At 43.1% G+C, this 19,960-nt stretch overlaps 1 protein-coding gene across 2 annotated transcripts in view; it reads left to right on the top strand.

Annotated features, from left to right (window-relative positions):
• The window catches only part of FNDC1 (fibronectin type III domain containing 1), a 74,437-nt gene that overhangs the window by 40,948 nt on the left and 13,529 nt on the right, over positions 1-19,960 (top strand). The window contains exons 9-15 of one of the 2 annotated variants that reach the window (XM_087774883.1): positions 1,802-1,923; positions 3,714-3,825; positions 4,793-5,164; positions 9,880-9,945; positions 11,439-11,603; positions 13,616-13,846; positions 15,670-15,778. In XM_087774883.1, coding sequence (XP_087631009.1) covers positions 1,802-1,923; positions 3,714-3,825; positions 4,793-5,164; positions 9,880-9,945; positions 11,439-11,603; positions 13,616-13,846; positions 15,670-15,778 — 1,177 coding nt within the window. Of the gene's footprint in view, positions 1-1,801; positions 1,924-3,713; positions 3,826-4,792; positions 5,165-9,876; positions 9,946-11,438; positions 11,604-13,615; positions 13,847-15,669; positions 15,779-19,960 lie in introns of both variants that reach the window. The other variant, XM_087774882.1, reaches the window with a different exon arrangement.

Here is a 19,960-nt window from a genome sequence, read left to right as displayed (position 1 = left end):
TTGTCTTTGTTGTAGTAATCTCACTGGATTATGTTTTTCCTAAGATCAGCAGTTAGATGAAAAGTCCTCCATCAGAATGCAGGTTCAGTTATTTAATGTAATGTATTACTTTTTCTTTTGGTGGTTCTCAGGGAGCCCAGTTCTTGAGGACTTTGCCTTATCAGTGTAATGTAGTGCCCCAGACCTTTGGTTCTGTGGTCTGATCTGCACAGGATCCCATGATCCATAGAGGAGATGACAGAGTTAGGTACTAAATTGGAGAAAAGCCTATGTTCCTTATTGAGCAATGACTTCACTGAATCAATGACTTCACAGCTCACTGAAAGCACATTTGTACTCGGAATATGACAACCTCTCAGGTGTATTGCTCTTCATCATATGGATTACTAAAAGGCTTTTGTAGGTTATATAGTGCTACCTTGCCCATGCCGAGGCAGTAAGGTGTTTCCTCATGTTGTCCTGGCATTCTACAGTTTCTTTAATTAATTTTTAAGCCACTTTCCTCTTTTTTCTAAGTGACAGCTCAAGGTTGCACATTACTGTTGAGGACTGTGCACATCACAGTCAGGACTTCTAATACCTTTATGGCTGTGATTTACCCCAAATGTTAGAGGCTTGCTTTCTGGCAGAATATCTGCTGACCCTGGGTAGTGGAAGAGAGGGTCCACTACATGTCAAGGTGTGTCACCTGTTGATTCCCTATGTCACCTGTGGAGAATCCCAGACAGTCTCAGTGACTTTGCTAGGTAGAAATATTTTTTCTCCCTCCAATGCGTGGACATCCAAAATAGTATTGAGTGACCTGAGCGTTTTAGTAAATACCTTCTATGCTATATGTAGATAACAATGTTTTGTTCAATGTGGCCTCACCGTTATACAGTGAGGACCGTGCAGCTGGGCTATTGTATTTGCTATGCTTTGATCAGATGCAGTGTTGTGTAGAGGTCCACCAGCTTGCAGAGCTTTAAGATGGGAGTGGACCTTAAATAATACCATGGAGGATGAGATGCATGGCATGAAAGAATAACAGATTTCTCTATGGGAGTTGTATACCAGCTGACTCCTAGGCAGGCAATTGGAAAGTTAATAGCCAAGGAGTGTTCAGTTAATATATGTATATATTTTCAGTTAATGTGTGTATATATTTTCATATATATTTTTCTGGAAGCAAGTCTCTGAGCTAGGATGTGAAAATTGCTGCCCTTTCTGAGCTGGGGCGCCTGCAGCTCAGTGCCGCTGGTTCTCCACTTCTGAGCTGAGTGTGCCTCTGTGTAGCAGAGAAGCTGGAGAAGGAGAGTCCTTCCTTTTATGGGTTAAAAAAAAAATGGAGGTAATTAATTCCCATCCCCTCTCCTTTCAGTTCATCACTACAGCTTTGTATAAGGATAGAACAAGTGGTTGTGTTTAATAATGACTTCTTGCCTCACCCCACTCCTCAAATGTTTACAAAGATCACAAACATTTTAATGGCTGTAGTGCTGTCTAGAAACGTTGCCCTGCTTTTTTTAAAAAACAAGAGGGAATAAAGAGACCAAATAAACATGGTAGAAACAAACCATGAGTGTTTAACCTCCTCAGAACAAACCATTTCAGATGCTTGTGTCAGTTCTGGAGATCTGACAGTGTCACAACAGTTGCTCCAAGCAGAAATGAAATGCCTGGTTTGCCGAGCATGGCGAGGGCTCTTTCTGTTCTCATTTATGTCCAGATCAGTCAGAAAATGCATTTCTTTGCATTTTATAATGTGGTTTGTAGGCTGCACAGCTTTCTTCAGAATAGTGTGTTGTTTTCTCTGTTTCAGGTTACAATGGTAGGCCTAATCTTACAACGAAAAATGGAAATGGAAATGGGAAAATAATACCTGGTAATAATGGAAAACCAAGTGGACAGAGAGTAATCAATGGCCCTCAAGGAACAAAGTGGGTAGGGTGACCTTCTCTCCAAATTCAAGATGCTTTGGCCTTTTATTGTACTTACATTTTCATTAAGAAAAGGAAGGAGAACAGTGCCCTCAGTCAATGAAGCTGTGAAGTGAGGTTACATTTGGTGGTCTAGTTTCCACTGTTTCATTGAAATCTAAGAACAAATTCTGCATTTCATTATTTGAACATTTTAAATGTCTGATTTAAAGCCTGATGGCTTGAGTTTTCAACTATAGCATTACTCCCATAAATTTAGTGAAATATTTTTTCCTCAACGTCAGTGGGACGCTCCCCAGTGACTCAGGGCTTGTCTGCTGTGCAGTGTGAGTGGGGACTCCCTGGCATAGCTGCTGTGAAAGATGTGTTCAGCAATGTTTCTCCCAGACTCACGCTCCAGGGAGAAGCTCATGAGCAAGAATATTGAAATGTAAAGTAACTCCATAAGTGTCACAATGTTTTAAATGCACATACGTAGGTATCTAAGCATTTTGCTGTTTGTACAGACATGTTTCCAGTGGTCTTTTCAGAAGAGCTCAGATACCATTGATAGGAAAGCCCCACTAGGTGCCTACATGCCGAGACCTTGTCTTTTAAAATCCTTTCCAGTGAATTTATAACCAACCAACACAGGGAAGGAACTGGTGTTTCCTGTGTATTTGCCCAAATGCTAAGCAGGAGGAGACTGTGACCAGCCTCCCTGGTGACAGTAGAGCTACTCACACACAGCACGACACATACAGACATTTATTTTATGGCCACTTCAATCTTACTATTTGCATTAGAGGAACACAAAAAGGTGCACCAGGTAAGTCACATTCAAGGGCAGCATTTTGAAAAGCATGCCCAAAGCCCTTTAAATAGACTCCAGAAAGTGGGTTGAAAGGCCCTTGGGAGGCCATGGGGCATCTCTCTCTACCCCATGAGAGGAGGCTTTGCTGCAAGCAGGATGAACACCTTGTAAAGCAAGAGGATCTGTGTCAACGTCTGGGACCTGGAGGGCTTCAGAGACTGATCTCATGATCTACTGTCCCTCCTGCTACAGTCTTTTCCCCAATACCAAATGTAAGTCTGTCTTGCCAACCTGGAACTGCTGCTCATGTCCTCTTCCCAGTTTCTTCCCAGCACTTAACACCTTTTGCATTTTTGTGTTCTGTGGCTCAGTGTGTGTTACCTCAGGTTAAAACAGCATACAATTCAGCTGTTTTGGGTTGAAATAGCAATGAGGACTGGATTTTAACTGCAGTTACCTCTTGAATTCAATCCAGGCTCTCAGACAGATTTGTTTTATGAGAGAGAGGCTTTTCTTCAGTCTCCTACCACAATTAAAGTCTTAGCTACTTTGTTTTCACTGCTGTTTCAATCTAAATTAACTAGTTTAATTTTTCCTTTTTTTTTTTTTTTTTTTTTTGAGTAGTAGACATACTTTTAAATCTCATCTTCAAAAGGACTCAGGGTCATACTGAAATCAGTATTACAGGAATCCACCTTAGGAGTTGCTCAGCCCAAGAAAATCAAGGGAGTTGCTCCTCTGCACGGAGAGCTGCAGTAGGCGATATGAATGTGGTTGGTGTGCAACTCTGCAGCCCAGCTCCTGGGGATCTGCTTTCTTCAGCAGTGCTTTTTCAGTGATTACTATCCAATTAGTGACTCATTTTTATAAATCTGTGGGTGTTGTAGCTATTCCTGAACATCACTCTTGGCATCTGCATTTCCCCAGGATTTCTGTTGCTGTGACATTTCATGTCACCTCCTCTTGTGTTAGCTAAACTTGAGTCTATCTATTGCTTTTAGATTGTAGATCTTGACCGAGGGCTAGTGTTAAACGTTGAAGGAAAATACCTCCAAGATTCCCAAGGCAACCCTCTCCGAGTGAAATTAGGAGGGGATGGACGTACGATTGTTGGTAAGTGACAGCTTCCTTCTTACAGAAAAAAATCTACAGTTGCTGTGCACATGGTACAAGTCTTCAAGCTGTTGAATACCTCAGGCATCCCCAGGTCCCACACAAGCCATGTGGAGTTGCTTCTATCTCAGGTCTCCATCAGGCAGTCAGCCCATTGCAGGACCTGGGGAGGCTTTGGGGCATCCTGTGGGGCTCTGGTGTACGAGGCAGCAAGAATCACCCATCTCACTTCTATCAGCATTAGAAAGGACTGAAGAACTGAGACAGACTAAGGATTGATGCTTGTTTATATCTTTGTATACATAGAAATAATTATTCCCCAGCACTAGCACTGTACCAGCCATATGTATGTGATTACTTTATTTTTTTCTTCTGAAACTGACCACAAATAGTGAAAACCCCTGTGTGTGATCTGTGAAAACACTGCTGTCTGCATATCAGTCCACCTGAATAGATCTCTTGAATGCAAATTCAGTGCCGGCTGTTAAACTGGTTACCATGAATATGTGCAGTGTCCAGAATTTGGCACAAAAGTGTATCTGCAGTGACAGCATCTCACCAGCTCAGCCCAGTTTTTGCTTGCACATGTTTGACATTAGGAAGCAGAATATAGATTCATCTTACCTTTCATCAACAGTGACGAGACTGACTTAGATTGAATGCAGGCACTGTCTGCACGTTGTGATTCTGAAGTGAAACCTCCCTCCAGTCTTCCCAAGAAGTGTTTATCAAACAGCTGATAAAAGTGAATACCGCTGTGGTTTATCTGAGGTTCTTCTGAACCGTTTTCCAGCTTCCTTAGCCATGGCTCTTTCCTAGATAACAACCTGCTTTGCTGTCAGCTTAGTTACAGGAGGCTGTAATCACACTCGCAGTGCCCTTGTGGTATCTACTGTTGATAAATACCATGCTATAAGCCTGAAATGGATTAATGGTGAGATTTGTTTGTTTTGTTCTTCCCTCCTAGATGAAAAGGGTGCCCCAATGGTGAGTCCTGATGGATTACCTTTGTTTGGACATGGCAGATTTAGTAAACCTGTAGCGAGTGCACAAGATAAACCAATAATAAGCCTTGGAGGGAAACCTCTGATTGGTCTTGAAATGATTAAGAAAACAACCACTCCCTCAACTACTACTACTACAACACTACCCCCAACAACTACCACAACCACTACAACAACTGTTCCTACAACTACTACCACCACTCCTGAACCAACCACCACAGAACCACCCACTGAGAAACCACCCCCAACCTGTCCTCCAGGCACCTATGGACAGTATGATGACGAGGGCAACTTGCTGTTGGGGTTCGATGGCCTGCCGGAGTGCAATGCAGAAGGTAACTTCCTTTTGTGCTGTTTGAACGTCTTTGGTTGTGCTGTTTGTACAGCGCAGTTACACAAATGTAAAGCGGGAAGGAATCTGCCTCTGAAGATTTTGGTCCATGTGATCAGGTAGGAGCTGAGATTAGAGCAGCTGAAGAAGGGTTTGGGCGTTAAATGGTTTTTCATTCAAAAATGTTGACTTTCCCCAAAGTTGAAGTTTTTCATGGAAATATTTTGATTTCAGCAAAGTTCTTACCTTGTGTTGGATCCAGTCTTGTCACACGTATTCACGCACGTGAGCACAAGTATAGGCAGTATTTTTGTGGTCAAAGCACTCACATATAAGGAAGTCCTCACTCCAGTTCAGGCTAGGGAAGGATCTGAAGGCGCTATACATTTTGTCTATTTTGTGTTCATTTCTTACAATAAATTCTGAAAAGTCTCTCTTTTGAGCCATGGTGGAACCAGCTTTTGCAAAATAAGATTCTTGTTCACTTGCCAGCCCTCAGAGATAGAGATTGTCTAGCAGGAATGTAGCACAGCACAGATGAAGCTGGGGAAAGACAACCCTGGCTCTGCAGAGATAAGGCAGAGAGTTGTACACTAATTTCTTTCTCATCTGAAAATACAAAACAGTGTCGGTGCATGTCATTGTTTCCCTGTTGCAGTTATACAAGCTTAGGATGTGGTGCCAAACTGAAATCCAAAGTAAACAGATATAAATGCACTAGAGTCTTTGGGTGTTGAGCCTGTTCCTACCACATTTTACCCTTTTATCGCCTGAATGTTGCATTGCAAACCAGTTAGCTGCTTATTTGGCAAAACCAGGTCAGGGAGCACCATGGTAGTCCTTATCCTTTCCATTTATAGCTAATCCCCAACTCAGTCTACAAATGGGCATTAGCAGCATGGCCATAACCTAAACAACAGGTTGGCAGTCAGACGTCTGCCAACTGCAGTAGCCAGTTTTAATGGGTAATAAAACCCCCTTTTCTCCCATACACCTGTATCTCTGAAGCCAAAGTAGATTTACAAGAGGTCATGTAACCATGACCTAGGGAGCTGAAGTATCGCTTTGAAGAGTGCAAAGATATGGAAAGATGTGGCTTCAGCAACTCACAGTGCGTCTAAGGATGGCATCTTTGGAAAGAATTTCTGAAGCAGAAGACTGAAAATTCCATTACCAGCTACCCTGGGTAAGTAATGAGTCAGAGATGTTGTGAAGGTGGAATTACAATGTTTTGTAGTGTTAATATTTATCTAACAATTAGCCCCATGTTTGACAGTGTGTACTTATATAAGTGTGCTTGCATATGTGCATATGCATGGATGTGTACACACACAAACATATGTATATAAAAATTACCATCATCGTTAAATATTTCTTTGAAGATTTTTGATTTTCCCTTTGGTGCTTTCATTGTTCTTAATTATATTTGCAAAAGTGTTACAGATACCGTTTTGTATGGTCACCCTGGTATTTTCAAAGTTGCCTAAAGGGGACCATGATTTTTGGTAGAGTTAGAGTCCCTCCCACTCCCACCAGCTCCTTTTGCTTACCTTAAATGTTGCTTATATCCTGTAATGTTTCCTCTCTTTGGCCTGTGCTATTTGATACCTGAAGGACCTCATCTGAGAATACATATTATAACAACAGTAAGAGTTCATGAAATATGCCTGCAGTTAATCTGAGAGTAGGCTCCAGAAGCTGAACAACAAAAAGCTTTGCAGTATTATTTTTAGCAGAGTTGTGGGATGGGGAATTTTCATGCGATTTTATGAACATTTAAAAACATTCTGCTTGGGTTTTTTGCCTTCTACAGGATGGGCTTGCTGAATCCTTGAACTTTGTTAGAGGCATGAATGAAACCTAGTTTTTTACACAGGCTGGGTGTGAGAATGACCCTTAAGTCACTGCTAAACTGCCTGGCATTTCAACAGTATGTCTGCAAACATGTCACAGTGGGAGGCTGAAAGGACAAGATGGTGCTGGATTTCTGCTTCTTACAGCTTGAGCAATATTAGTCCCTACCTGGCAATTACGAAAGTTTCTCTGAAGAGTAATTATTAGGATTTTCTTGATCTTCTCCTTTTTTTTTTTTTTTCATCTTGGTGACCTGCCTCCACATTTGACAAACGCAACAAAACAACCTGCCTGTTCCACAGAGGAACTTGCTTGAAAAGAAAGCATCTCTGTGGTGTTTATTTAATGATGGCAGTTTTTGTTAAACAAGTGCAGTGTCTATATAAAGAGGGATAAACAACTACTACTTGAACTATCAAAACATTTAATGCATTTTCCCTTGACCATTTCCAAATCATATTTTTGTGTTGTCTTTCCCTTTAGTCTGAGTCTGGAAAATACTGCAGATCATGTAATTAAATACTTTTTCTGCCAAAGCACGATATTTGTTGCTTTACTCACAAACAGCCGGGGACTGCAAGTGCCAAATCCCACTGCCAAATGTTCTACTTAAGCTTTGGCAAATTTGCTTACTCTCTGGCAGGATTTTTGCTCGACCCAGCAGAATTTATTGTCAACATTTCACTAGATTCAGCAGTCTTTAACTTTCAAGAAGGAGTTTGGCCAAGTAAGCATGATTTGTCAGTGAAATCAGCTAAACTTTTTCATGAACTCACAGGAGAAAGAAAGGTGGAGTCTTAACCACATGTTATGTGTGATAAAAACAAGTGATGGTTGCGCAGTCCACGGTCCTTACAGATGCCAAAAGACTATGGCAAGCAGTCGTAGCAAGACTTAGCCTCATTTGGTACAGGCAGGGTTCACTGAAGAGCTGCAGTGAAGGGTGGTGATAGAGCAAGCTGGAGAACTGCAGCTCGTGTATGTACAGAAAATTATAAAGTGAGAGGTCTTTGGGAAATAATCCTATCATCGCCATGCCACAGCTAATGCTAAAGAAGCACAGACAGTGAAGTAGAAGAGACTGAACAAGTACAAAAATAGAAAATAAAATTTGGTTTTGCTGGATTGTACGTAGGCCAAAGGCTGACTAGCTAATAGATGTAAATGAGTTGAAGTCTGCCTGTGAAGGACTTCAAATTTCTGCATATCTGAGCCTCTTGTTTACTTGGATGTAATCAAAGGTAAGTGCATACATTGTAGACGTTGGTTGATGCTGGCCAGCTGTGGTGAGAAGATCTGCAGAATTCAGCAAAGGATCTACTTTGTCACTGACTAGCTTGAGAGAAGTCAAGTGGCTTCCAAGTGGATGATCTCCTGAAGAGCGGCTGCAGAAGTCTACCATGAGAAAATTTTTGCTATATGAAAGTGACAAGAACTAACCCATTTCCTGTGTTTTCAAAGCTTATTCTGGCATTAAAATCACTACTGTGTATTTAAAAGAAACTTACTGTAGTAGAAAAAAATCAGTCTTTTGTACAATAATGGTTGGTCCTAAGTAAAAAAAACCTGCAAAATGAAAATGTATAATTCAGATTATATTTGTGAACTATTTGACATTGGCAGTTGCAATTTTGCATTGTTCGTAGTACTGGCTTAGTAAAAACAACACTGTTGCTTTCATATCAAGTGTTACAGGAGCATGACCAGTTTCTGTGTAGTATCCTGAGGTCAAAGCTGTCTTTCTCTTGTCTTTGTTCACACACTGGCCTCTCCCCAGCCCCTGCATTTCATTGAAGACTTCTGATTGTACCTGCAGTGGGTTCCAGCACAATGCTTTTGCTTTGTTCACATTACTTTTCGTAGCTAATCTGAGCTTTGTCTACTCTTTGGCTTCCCTGGATAACATGTGGAGAATTGCATTTCTCAGAGCGTGCAGGGAAGCCTCCAGGATTCACAAGATGAGGTACTTGATGGTTGATGTATCTGGTGCTGGATACGTGACCTGCAGAGATACTGAGATAATATGTAGGGACAGGCATCTGGGAAGTCTGCGGGTACATTTGCATTGGTTTTTGGGGTGGATTGGGAGAGTGTTTTTGATGTGCACCTCACAATCATCTTGTTATGCTTTTATTTGCATCATGGAGCAATCTTGGTGTGCACAAAGTGAATTCCTGTTGGATGAAACTAAAGCAGAAGCAGTGCTTCAGGACGACACGTGTGCCCCCGACCCTGTAATGGACATTCAGTCCACAGGATCAGACTAGAGCTAGTGCAAAGTAAAACCCCGGAAAATCTAGCACCAATTTCTTCATTCTACAAATCCATTCCTTTTGGGATGCGTTACTTGCTAGCATAGACACAGTCTGTAAATGTCATGGCTCTCTGGGTTGTTTGATTTTTATTCCCCTGCAAAAATATTTGAATAGAAGTTTTCAGTTTATTTGAATTGCTCGGTTGTTTTTTTGTGTATAAATTTCTCACATTTGCTGCTCCTGAGACTATAAAATGTTGTCAAATCCTAACCTGAGTGTTACGTGGTTGCTGGCAGCCTGCCTTTGCTCCAGAGCTGCTGGGGCCTGGGGCAGACCTCCTGGAAGGTGCATTGCTCTGGATTTTGAGTAGCAGCCCTGAACCCATTTTCCCCCAGCAAAACTCCTGGCTACTGCAGTTAGCTACTCATCTGTTATTCTAAATATGCAGAGCAGACTGTCATTGTGTTATCTGGAAACTAGGCAGTTATTTCTTTACAAATCAAGTGGCTAAAGATTTTTATTTTAAACTTTATTCCAGAAGTATTTTACTAGGAGGGTAGGAATGAGACCATTGAGTTCTTAGAGCATTTTTTTCTTTCTCCTTCAGTAGATACGTTCTCAGGACTGGACTCGGATGTGACAGCAACTCCAGAGGCATATGTGATATATGATGATGGTACTGTTTAACTGTAAAAGTTTATTGCAAGGGGCATGTTTGGGGTTGTTTTTTTCCCTGTCTTCTTTCTCTGGAATTGGGTTCGAGGGGCAGGTTGGTGACTGGGAGCTTAGGCAAGCAATGGTGAGCTGGATTTTTGCAGAGTTATATTCATGCCATCTTGATATTATAATCCAGGACACACAAAACTTAGTTGAAGAGGAAGCCTCAAGTCCCAGCATTTAGTTATAAGTTTGCATAGGGAATGCAAATTCTCAGTTACTGGAACTAGCATTCGTTTTCTGCCATCAGTGACTTCTGATGTTCTGCTCCTTTTAAGCCTCAGATTCCTGCTCCTACCCCCGCATATTAAAGCGGATAAGTACAGACGTCTGTTAAACTCAAAGCTTTTTAGTAGAATTTATGGCTCTAGAATAATAAAAGTTTTTTTTCTTTGTGGTTGCAGTGCTGGGATCTTAAGTCAAACCACCACCAACAACAGAAAAGCATTTAAAAAGAAAGTGCAGCAGCTGAGAGGAAGATACCATAGACTTTTGTGCTTTTTATTCTGATCACGTCATACTGAGGCCAACACTTAGCATGTGGGGAGGAGAAGATGAACTAAAAACTGCACAAGTCCTACATCCCATGTTCCTTACATTCCCATGAAAGTGGAGTATCCTCAGTGCACAGGTCTTTTGCCAGGCCTCTCCTTAGGTGCAGGTCACCTGCAGAAAACAAACGCTTTAGCAGTTTAAGCAGAAAACACTCAAAGCCATGAGCTGAGTCCCACAGCCTGTAGGAGGACATGGCAGGGATGCCAAATGCTTCTTTCCCTTAATTTTGTGTGTCAATCTGGTAGTGCAGTAGCTTTTCAAAGAGCACTGAATTTAACAGGACTGAATATCAAGGACTGAATATCGGGAGATTCGTGTGGGCCAGTTTGCCTTCCCTCATAGCCCTAATGGGACCACGAATGGCAAGTACAAGACTCCACGCCTCTTAAATTGCAGGAAGGTTTAAGAGCAACATGAACCAGCTCTAGCACTTTAGAATAATAACACAGAGTTTTCTGAAAAAGCTATTTTTTCACTCCCTTATCTCCTTCCTTTGGCATCTGAGGGCTGTGGCCAGGGATTCAGTTACTGTGCTGTCTTCTCTTAGGGGTTGTGATGGGAGGTGACAGACGAAGCACATTCAGGACATTGCTGTATGAATACATTTGTTTATTGTTATCCTTTTTACCTGTGTGAGCGAGGTCTGAATTAGCAACAGGACTAGTATTCTAAGGCAAAGACTTTGTGATTGCTGTCCATCAGTTTGGTAGAAAGCCTTGCAAGGCTGAGGTGTGACTGACCCTGACTTAGAGGCCTGTAAGGAGTGTGCAGCAGCTAGGGCAGGGTGCATGGCACTCTTTTGGGACTGTGGCTGGTGACAGAAATGTTTCCCTTCTCATAGTTAAGCCAAAATATCATGAAGCAAGCTAACATTTTCATCTTATGTTTCCTCTGAAGACTACGAGTTTTTTGAGAGCACTTTGCCACCAACCACCACCACTGTCGCCACCACCACCACTGCTTCTACAACGACAGAATCGGAAGTTGTCTATCCGGAGACTAGTGTTGTTGGCACCGGCCCTGTGTCAGAATATGATATTGCTGGGAAGAAACGGTTCACTGGTAAGGATGTCCTTTGGTTTATGTAGCTTACTACTTGTGCTGCAAAGAATTCTTGTTCTAGCAAGGTCAGCCCTTAAGCTGAGACCTTTGCACAGATACACCCAACAGACTAGCGTGTGGTCCTTGTAAGGACTGCCACCTGGGAAACCCAAACAGCAGTACTTTGTTCGTAGCTTCAATGCTTGCGTGTCTACATGTGGGCCCACACTGATTTGGTTGAAGCAGTGCAAACCTCTTTGTACTCTTCCAGTGTAAAAGTGCTCTGCTTTGTATTCTGCATTGTGTTTGGTTTAACTGAAATTGGTAAGAGAGCAAGAGTATCTACTCTGGTGCTCAGTTCAGCTCAACTGCATTATTTTAAGTTCACACCAGTAGTTCAATCAGTGCAAGTCTCCATGTAGGTGTGAGTCTTCCTCTGGGGGACCTAAGTCTTTTCCACTGACCCACGCAACCTCAGTGATTTTACCCACCTTGCACAAGCACGTATGTAAAAGGTGTGCTTCAAAGTCAAGGAATGAATAGCATTTTGGATGTGAACTTTAGAAAAAGTAAACCCAAAAGAGATAAATTTGACTTTGCTATTTGTATCTTTGCTCTGTAGAAGGAACTTGGTGAAGGAACCCCCAATACATTGATAAGAGCCATGAGGCTGGCTCCTGTGTACCTGAGCCATTCAAGTGTGTAGGTAGGGTTGCAGCTCTGATTTAAGAGCTGCTCTGCTTCTTTGTCAGAGAAGCAGCTGGGGGCCAGACCAGAGAGATTTGGAGGTGGTAGGGCACTGCATTCCAGCCTCCACCCCAGACTGGTGACCCCGCCGCAGCCTTTTACAAACCTCTGGCATTTGAAATGAGTCAGGTCAGCTGCTGGCTCACCTGGCATTTCAGATGGGAGTTCAGGGGATGGAGAGTCAGCGTTGACTCATGTCTTGCCTTGCCTTCCAATATCCACAAGCTTCACGTGGCTTAGAGTGGAGCTCTGCTGCTGGAGTAAAAGATTTGTTTTTATATATGCCAAGACTTTTTCCAGTGCATCTTCAGTTTCCCTGTCCAAACAATTTCATGATGTTTCTATTCAGCTCTCTCACTGACAGTGCTTCTTGATTCATTTAGCTGGAGAGGCTAAAATTAACTTCATTGCAAGATCTGGAAAAAATCCCTTTAGGGCATGAAATCCAATAAGATAAACCAAGAAATGTTGGTTTATGAACATTTCAAGGCACTAGGGAAATAATATTACCATTTCAATGAATTGTATTATTGCAATTGAATAAACATTTCCAAAGCAAGTTTTATAGTCCTTACTTTGAATGTTACAGTGACTTTTAAGGCAATAAAAAGATGGTTTAATCTTTTCCTGAAGTGAAGTGCAATTCCAGTCAGCGTAAAGCTTTTAAAAATAGAAGTTACAGGTTGGGAGCACATGCCTGGAAGGTAGGGACTCATGACTCCTGATCCCTTAGTACCCAGGGGACCACAGCAATAATCCCTTCAGTTAACCTGGTTGGACTTCACCTTGGAATTACTCTTCTTGTTCCCTCTGCTGTTTCACTCCAGCTTCAGGATGTTTTGTGTAAGAACCGACCACTTAGACCCGTAAAGTCTTAGATGACTAAGGCCCTGGCAGGGATCTGTGGAAAGGCAGAGAGTTTGGGTGACATTTTCACCCCACCTTCCAGAGCAGCTGGAGGTAGCGTGCGGAGGGTCCTGCAGTCAGACCGCTCTCTTCTGCCTCTCCGAGCAAAGACGATCCTTCTGTCTTTGCATCATTGGGTACAGTTGTGAGCGTGGGGTAGACCTGAATATTGGCATCCCGTTCCTCCTACTCATCAATCAAATTGAGTGCAAGCCATGCTTTGTTGGCAGCAGTGAACCATCTCTGGGCTGGAAGGGGAGGAATTTTAAGGTGCATCACAAAACTTGACTCTCTTCTTTTCAGGAAGTTGTCAGCCTGTGTGCTACTCTGTGGTACCTACAAACTGCTAACTAAACACCACCCTTCCCTGTCTTCTCCAGCTCCTTATGTGACCTACCTCAATAAGGATCCAGCAGCCCCCTGCTCCTTGACAGAGGCCCTGGAGCACTTCCAAGTGGAGAGCCTCGATGAAATCATCCCTAACGACCTCAGAGAGAAAGATCTGCGTCCCCTGAAAGCCCCTCACAACATCACTGTCGTGGCAGTCGAAGGCTGTCACTCCTTTGTCATCGTGGACTGGGCCAAACCTGCTCGAGGAGACATGGTAACAGGTACTCTCCTGAGGGTTGCTCTCCTGATGGGGTAGTAGGGAAGGGAAAGGTTTTCTTAAATGACCATTTTTACCTTAAACTGAGCCAACGGCTCATGAAGTTCTCACAGTCCTCTGCAATTTTTTGAGGGAGGTGAGCTGCTTTCTGATAAGTGAGAAAGGTCCCTCTGTTGTCCCTCAGTGCCAGACCGACCAGCCCATGTTGGTCCAGATATCTCAAGATTTTGGTACTGATTTTGTGCCAGTGGTTCTGAAGGCACCGTTTCTTGCCTGGATGGTAGCTGTGACCGAGCACTTCTGCCTCCAGGTAGTGCCCTCAGCTCCACCGCAGGCACCTCCCAAGCCTTGGGAGCATCTTTCACACTTTGCTTCAGCCCGCTCTGAGCAAAGGTGACCGCGTGGCCGGAGCCGGCCTGGGTCCTGCCTGGCTGTGAGCGTGGCTACAGGAGCAGTCTGCCTGTAGAGGGGCTTCTGGCTTGGCGGTCTTCTAGTCTGCTTTTTTTGTAGGAAAAGAATATATCAGAGTCTGTTATCTCCAGTGGAGTCTGTGGCCTAGGCTATGCTTACCTTTTGCTCAGATATCAGTCTGACAAGTGAGGTTCAAGGATGGGGAATATGTTAAATAAATGTATTAAATTAGATCTCCTTTAATGTCTTTAAACCTTTTAAGAGCCAGAGAGAAGTCCAACTGACTTCAAGAATAAGTCCCAAAAGTTGCTGGAAAAACACTAGAGTAAATAACCAAAATATTTTAGAAATTAATCAACTCCTGTTTGTCAGTGGACCCAAAAGATCTGAAGTAAGCATTGGAAAAGGTCACTGCTTTGGTGCTAACATCCAGTTTTTGAGGAGCCTCTCCCAGCTCTGCGGCTGACAGCCGTGGCAGAGGGGTGGGAGCTGGCAGAGCCGAAGCAGTGATGATGGTTGGGAAGGGAGAAGGTGGCAGTTGAACAGGCTCTGTGGGGTCTGTCCCTTCATTCTTCAAGGCTTTTCATCCAGTACCTTACCAAGTGCAGTTTGCATAACGTTTTTTTTTCCCCAAAAACCCCCTGGTATTTCTAACTCTATTAGTTTCTGCACAGTCACTTAAAATGGTGAACGGGTTACCTCTGTCATCTTTTTGCCTTCACTGTGTTTTAAATCAGAATTCGCACCTGGGTACCATCCTCTGATGTAATGCTCCATCATTATTAGCTAATGACAGGAAATTCTTGTAGCCTGGGATTTTCCAGGAGAGTTAGGCATCGAATCACTTTCATATTCAAAGATGCTTCCACTCCTTTTAACCCATAAAATCTACCACAACTAACATCAAGACTGGTAACTTTTTCTACCTATTGAATACAGTAGGCTGTATTCAGGCTTAAGGCCAAATAATATTTTCCTCTCCTCAAGAGGTTCTGTTGCCTCAGCTGTTCTGCAGTGAAAAGTAGAAGCCTGTCCCTCATATTGGCTGTGTGTTAGTCCTGTGTCCCACATGAAATACTTTAGCTAGGAAAAGCCCTCCATAACCTATAAAGACATTTTCCCTCAGTAGCAGCAGGACCTATACTTCATTTTTTCCTTCACTGAGCTCTGCGTTGAGAAGATACCCAGGCCTTTGGAGTAATGAACATGGTGTTGAAAACACTTCCTTTTGCTATCCACCTTTATCTGTTTGAAATAGAGACACTAATTATTATAAATTTACAATAAAACAACTTGCTGCATTTGTCTCTCCGGACTCTCAAATTCCTGTTGGAAAGATTATGTAAGTTGTCTTTTTATTTATTTATTTAAAATTTATTTAGAACCCTCACAACTATTTGTCTTTCCTGTTTACAGGCTATCTGGTTTACAGTGCATCCTATGATGACTTTTTAAAGAATAAGTGGTCAACCAGGACTGCAGGGACTACTCATTTGCCAATTGAGAACCTGAAGCCCAACACACGGTAAGGATTTGATCCACTCTTTTTCAGTTCTGTTGGGGAAGTAAAACAAATTTTGAGAATTATCAATTGGTTTTCTTGGCCTTAGTATAAATGTTTACATCTGATCTAGATTTTACTCATTCTGTTTGTCAGCAAATCATTTTATAAATCACACTGCTACTTATGTGATATCCTTACCATATTAACCCTGGAGTAGATGACTGTGTGTACATGCATATATGTTTGTGTATATAAAAACACTTGCCAGTAACAGAGAAAATCTTATTTTAAAAATGTGTTTTCTAGTCTTATGCATAACTGAATCAAACTGGGGGGGGAAGAGTATACTAAAGTATACTCTTGGTGTGATGTGATGTGGCCATCCCCACGTACTGGTGTGGCCAAGATTTGACACCTAAGGGCTGGTGGAGAAAGGTGCTGCTCTCTGGTCTGTTTTCACTGTCTGTTCACGAGTTGTGCTGGAAGAGAAGGCTTGGTGGTGTATAATGAAGCCATGGCAGTTGCTCAGAAGTCAGTTTGGCAGGAGCTTGCAAAAAATCTCACTGAATTGGCAGAACAAGAATGCATGCTTTGCGTGATATTGGAATAATTCCTAGCAATTGGGTGGGAAGTAAATGGTCACAAAGGGACTACATTAAAATTACTTCTTTTGATAGATGCTCAGTGTCTCTCATGCTTTTCTCTCAAATTCTGACGCTGGAATACTTTTGGTGCTGCCTTGGGCTAGGTGATTGCTCTTCACATGCTGATGACTACAGTCTCTTAGACACTGGTGGCTGAGTGTTGCTCACGTATGTGGTAACGTGGGAGATGCACTGGGATTGTGGGCTGGGACTACCGTGCCCCACTTGATGAGGAGCTACAGATCAGAGCATCCACTCCTAGGGCAGGCACACAGGGTTTGCGCAAGGGCAACACAGAAGAGAGAAACGGTGTCACCTAAAGTATCTTTTCTGTCCAAGATGATTTATAGACAAAGGGAAGGTTCTGTGGGTTCAAAACGGTTGATTGAGCACCTCAACCTAGAAAACAGAGAATTGTTTGAGCATAGCCTTGATCTAAAATCTTAATAGATTAAATAATAAAATCAGGTAAAATAAATAAATTATGACAAGTCAGTGCAGTGTAGCGTTTGAGCCTTAAATATGACCAGGCATATTTTTTCTGACCACATTACGGTGCTTCTCGGCAGAGCCCTGACTTTAGCATATACTCACATATGCCTTGCCCTTGCTGCTGCTCCTGCTGTCACTGAAACATCCAAGCACCAAGAAATTACAGTATGTGTTAAGAAGGGGGTGCTGCTCCCCTGTCTCCTCCCCGGAGATTTCCCTCCAACCGAAGAGTTCTGAGGACATGGCCTCCCTTTGGGAGAGGCAGCACCAGAGCAACTTCAGCAGCAGTTCCCTGGGCAGGTGCACCAGGGACACATCCACCAGAGGACACCTGCAGCTTCAAAGACACGGGAAATTAACAAGCAAAAGGTGTATGGAGAAGCAGGATAAGCACACACAGGACACCCAAAGAGTTAAAACAGAAATAAGATGTTACAGGAAAAACTTTGTGCCATCTTATCCTCTCTTGTTCTGTCTACAGTGCTGTCAGTCACACACTTCATGAGGCTTTTTCTTACGTATCCAAGAGATGAAAAAAGGCAACCTGAAGATTAATAATCTAGACCTCAGTGCAAGTCCTTTAGAGTGGCTCATGGTGTGTTAAAGCAATATTACTTGCACAGTAGAGAGCTGCAATTGTATGCTCTGCATCTGGTAGTGCTCTTGTTATAAAATGTCATTGTTACAAATATATGGAGGGACATATGGGGCACAGTTTATCTGTAGTTTTCACCTGTTATAACAAGATGGAAGAGGTCTGAGATCTCCTAAACTGTTCCTAGACAGTGAGGAAAGCAGGTACAGACCCTCCTGCCTTTGTATGTCCATGTCCTAGTGACTTGAGGACACCCTTTCCCTAAACCTTTCTCCTCCTGACACTAGTCCCAGTTCCTGCTTCCACATCCCAGACTCCTGTACATCCCCAGCCCTTTTCCCCTTCACCAGTTTTCACTCCTCCACTCTCACCCTGTCCCTCACACAGGCCAGGGAGGCACTGCCTGTATGCCCCAGCTTCCCCCAGCCAGGCTCCTCCATCTCTTGCTTCTCTGCCATTTCCACCTTCCAGCTGCAGCTCCTCGCCTCTTCACTGTCTTTCAGTCAACTCTCCCTCTCCTGCTGTCCCAAGGACAGTGTGGAAGGCCAGCGATAGCTCTCTGCTTCTCGTGCCAACATCTCAAAAGCTCCAGGTCACCAGAAAGAGCGGTTGCAGTGAAAGCCCCCAGGAGCCCTGCAGCTGCTGTCCCAGCCGTGCTTGGTGCCAGGGAATCGGTGGGAATTGAGCTGCCAACGTGTGATACATCTGCTGAGATGTACATTAACTCCAGGCTTCAGAAGGTCACAATTTGGCTGTACTTGAATGGAGTTTTATAGAAACAGCAAGGTTATAGATCTATGCATCTCCATGAACCTAGTAACTCCCATGTCAAATATTAAGGTTCTGTTTCAAAGTAGGGAGGTTCAAGCAAGTGCTATTTGTTTTAAGCATATTATTTCTCCATCCTACTGAAGAGTGGTATAATCTCTTGGCCTCTGTTGTATGCTCTGTGGAGGCAATAAAGGCTTCATGTGGGGTCTGTGGTGGAGAAGAAGGGTTCTTTACAACAGGGAAATTGTGTGTATCAGCCAATCTCATTTACGTTCTCCAAATCCACAGACTGAATTGATTGCATAGTTTTTGTCTCAAAAATAACTTCCTAACCACTGGGAAAAGACCCCATGCCTAACTAAGAAAATGTGCTGTGAAATCTGAAGTTAGTCTAAAAATTTTGTGTTTGCATTGTTAGTGCATTTTGTGAGAAATCTCTGATTAAGTTGGATTTACTGTATGCAGATGCTATTGACTGCTGGGCGTCCCATGAGGGGCTATTGGTGGTGCAATCTTGCGGCATGTGCAGCATATCAGAAACGGGTTGGCATCTTGGCAGAAGTAAGCCCCAGGGAAGATTTGAAGCTGTCAACATATCCTGGAAAACGTCTGCCTGGTGTTTAGGTTTTACGAACAAAACGGAAGTCTATGTTTAACTCGTGTCATAAATTTTCTTCCGAAGCCTGGTCTAACCTCCATTTGAGAATTGGAAGTTTTTCCATTAGCGAAACTCTGGTCAGCTTCAGTGGGCACAGGAGCTGCTTCCTTGTGACATGCGAATATAAACACTAAAACTACTTTAAACCTTATTAAATCTTAAAAAGAGCAGTCTTGAAAATGTCCCTTCCCTAACCTTAATTCTCAGCCATCACAGAAGACTGATGCAAAGGACTGGACAGCATCCACTCAACCACTAAATCCAGTTTCCTGCAGTCAGAAACATTATAATCCTCATCATAAACATTTCAATCTCCTTCTTGAGCATGGTTAGGCTTTTTCCTGACTTTTTGCTGGAAAGCTGTGTCAGTGCCTGATGGGAGTGGCTAGGTAGTCTCATGATTTAAAACACCGTCCTTTACCACCCTATCTCCGTGTCTCATCAAATCTTCTCTCTCCACTTGGTTTTCATAGAATGCTTTGGGATGGAAGGGACCTTTAAAGGTCAGCTAGTCCACCCCCCCTGCAATTGGCAGGGACATCTACAACTAGATCAGGTTGCTCAGAGCCCCATCCACCCTGGCCTTGAATGTTTCCAAGGATGGGGCATCTACCACCTCTCTGGGCAACCCGTTCCAGTGTTTCGCCACCCTCATTGTAAAAAATTTCTTCCTTATATCTCTGAATCTACCCTCTTTTAGTTTAAAACCATTACCCCTTGTCCTATCACTATTGGCCCTGCTAAAACATCTGTCCCCTCTGTTTTAGTTCCCTCCAGGGACATTTTGATCCCACAGTGCCTGCTACCAATTCCAGTGTTGTACAGAGCATTTCATAGGAGGCTTTCAAACATTTACTCAGGGGTCACAACTGCAAAAAGAGCCTCATCTTCTGGCTCTGGGGGCCAGATGCACCGAAAATTTCTGTTTCCTTTCTCTATCTCCGTTAAAGCAAAACTGCAGTATGTCCAACAAGCAACATCAGCCACAGCTGGCTGCTGTGTATCACCAGAGCAACACAAAAGAGGTAAGATGTCAATGAAAC

This window comes from Nipponia nippon, unplaced genomic scaffold (assembly GCF_047370975.1).
Source record: "Nipponia nippon isolate SJK-2023a ecotype South Korea unplaced genomic scaffold, ASM4737097v1 scaffold_4, whole genome shotgun sequence".
Taxonomy (NCBI): Eukaryota; Metazoa; Chordata; class Aves; order Pelecaniformes; family Threskiornithidae; genus Nipponia; species Nipponia nippon.
Note: the sequence above shows the minus strand (reverse complement) of the source record. Positions and strands in the feature narration are given on the sequence as shown.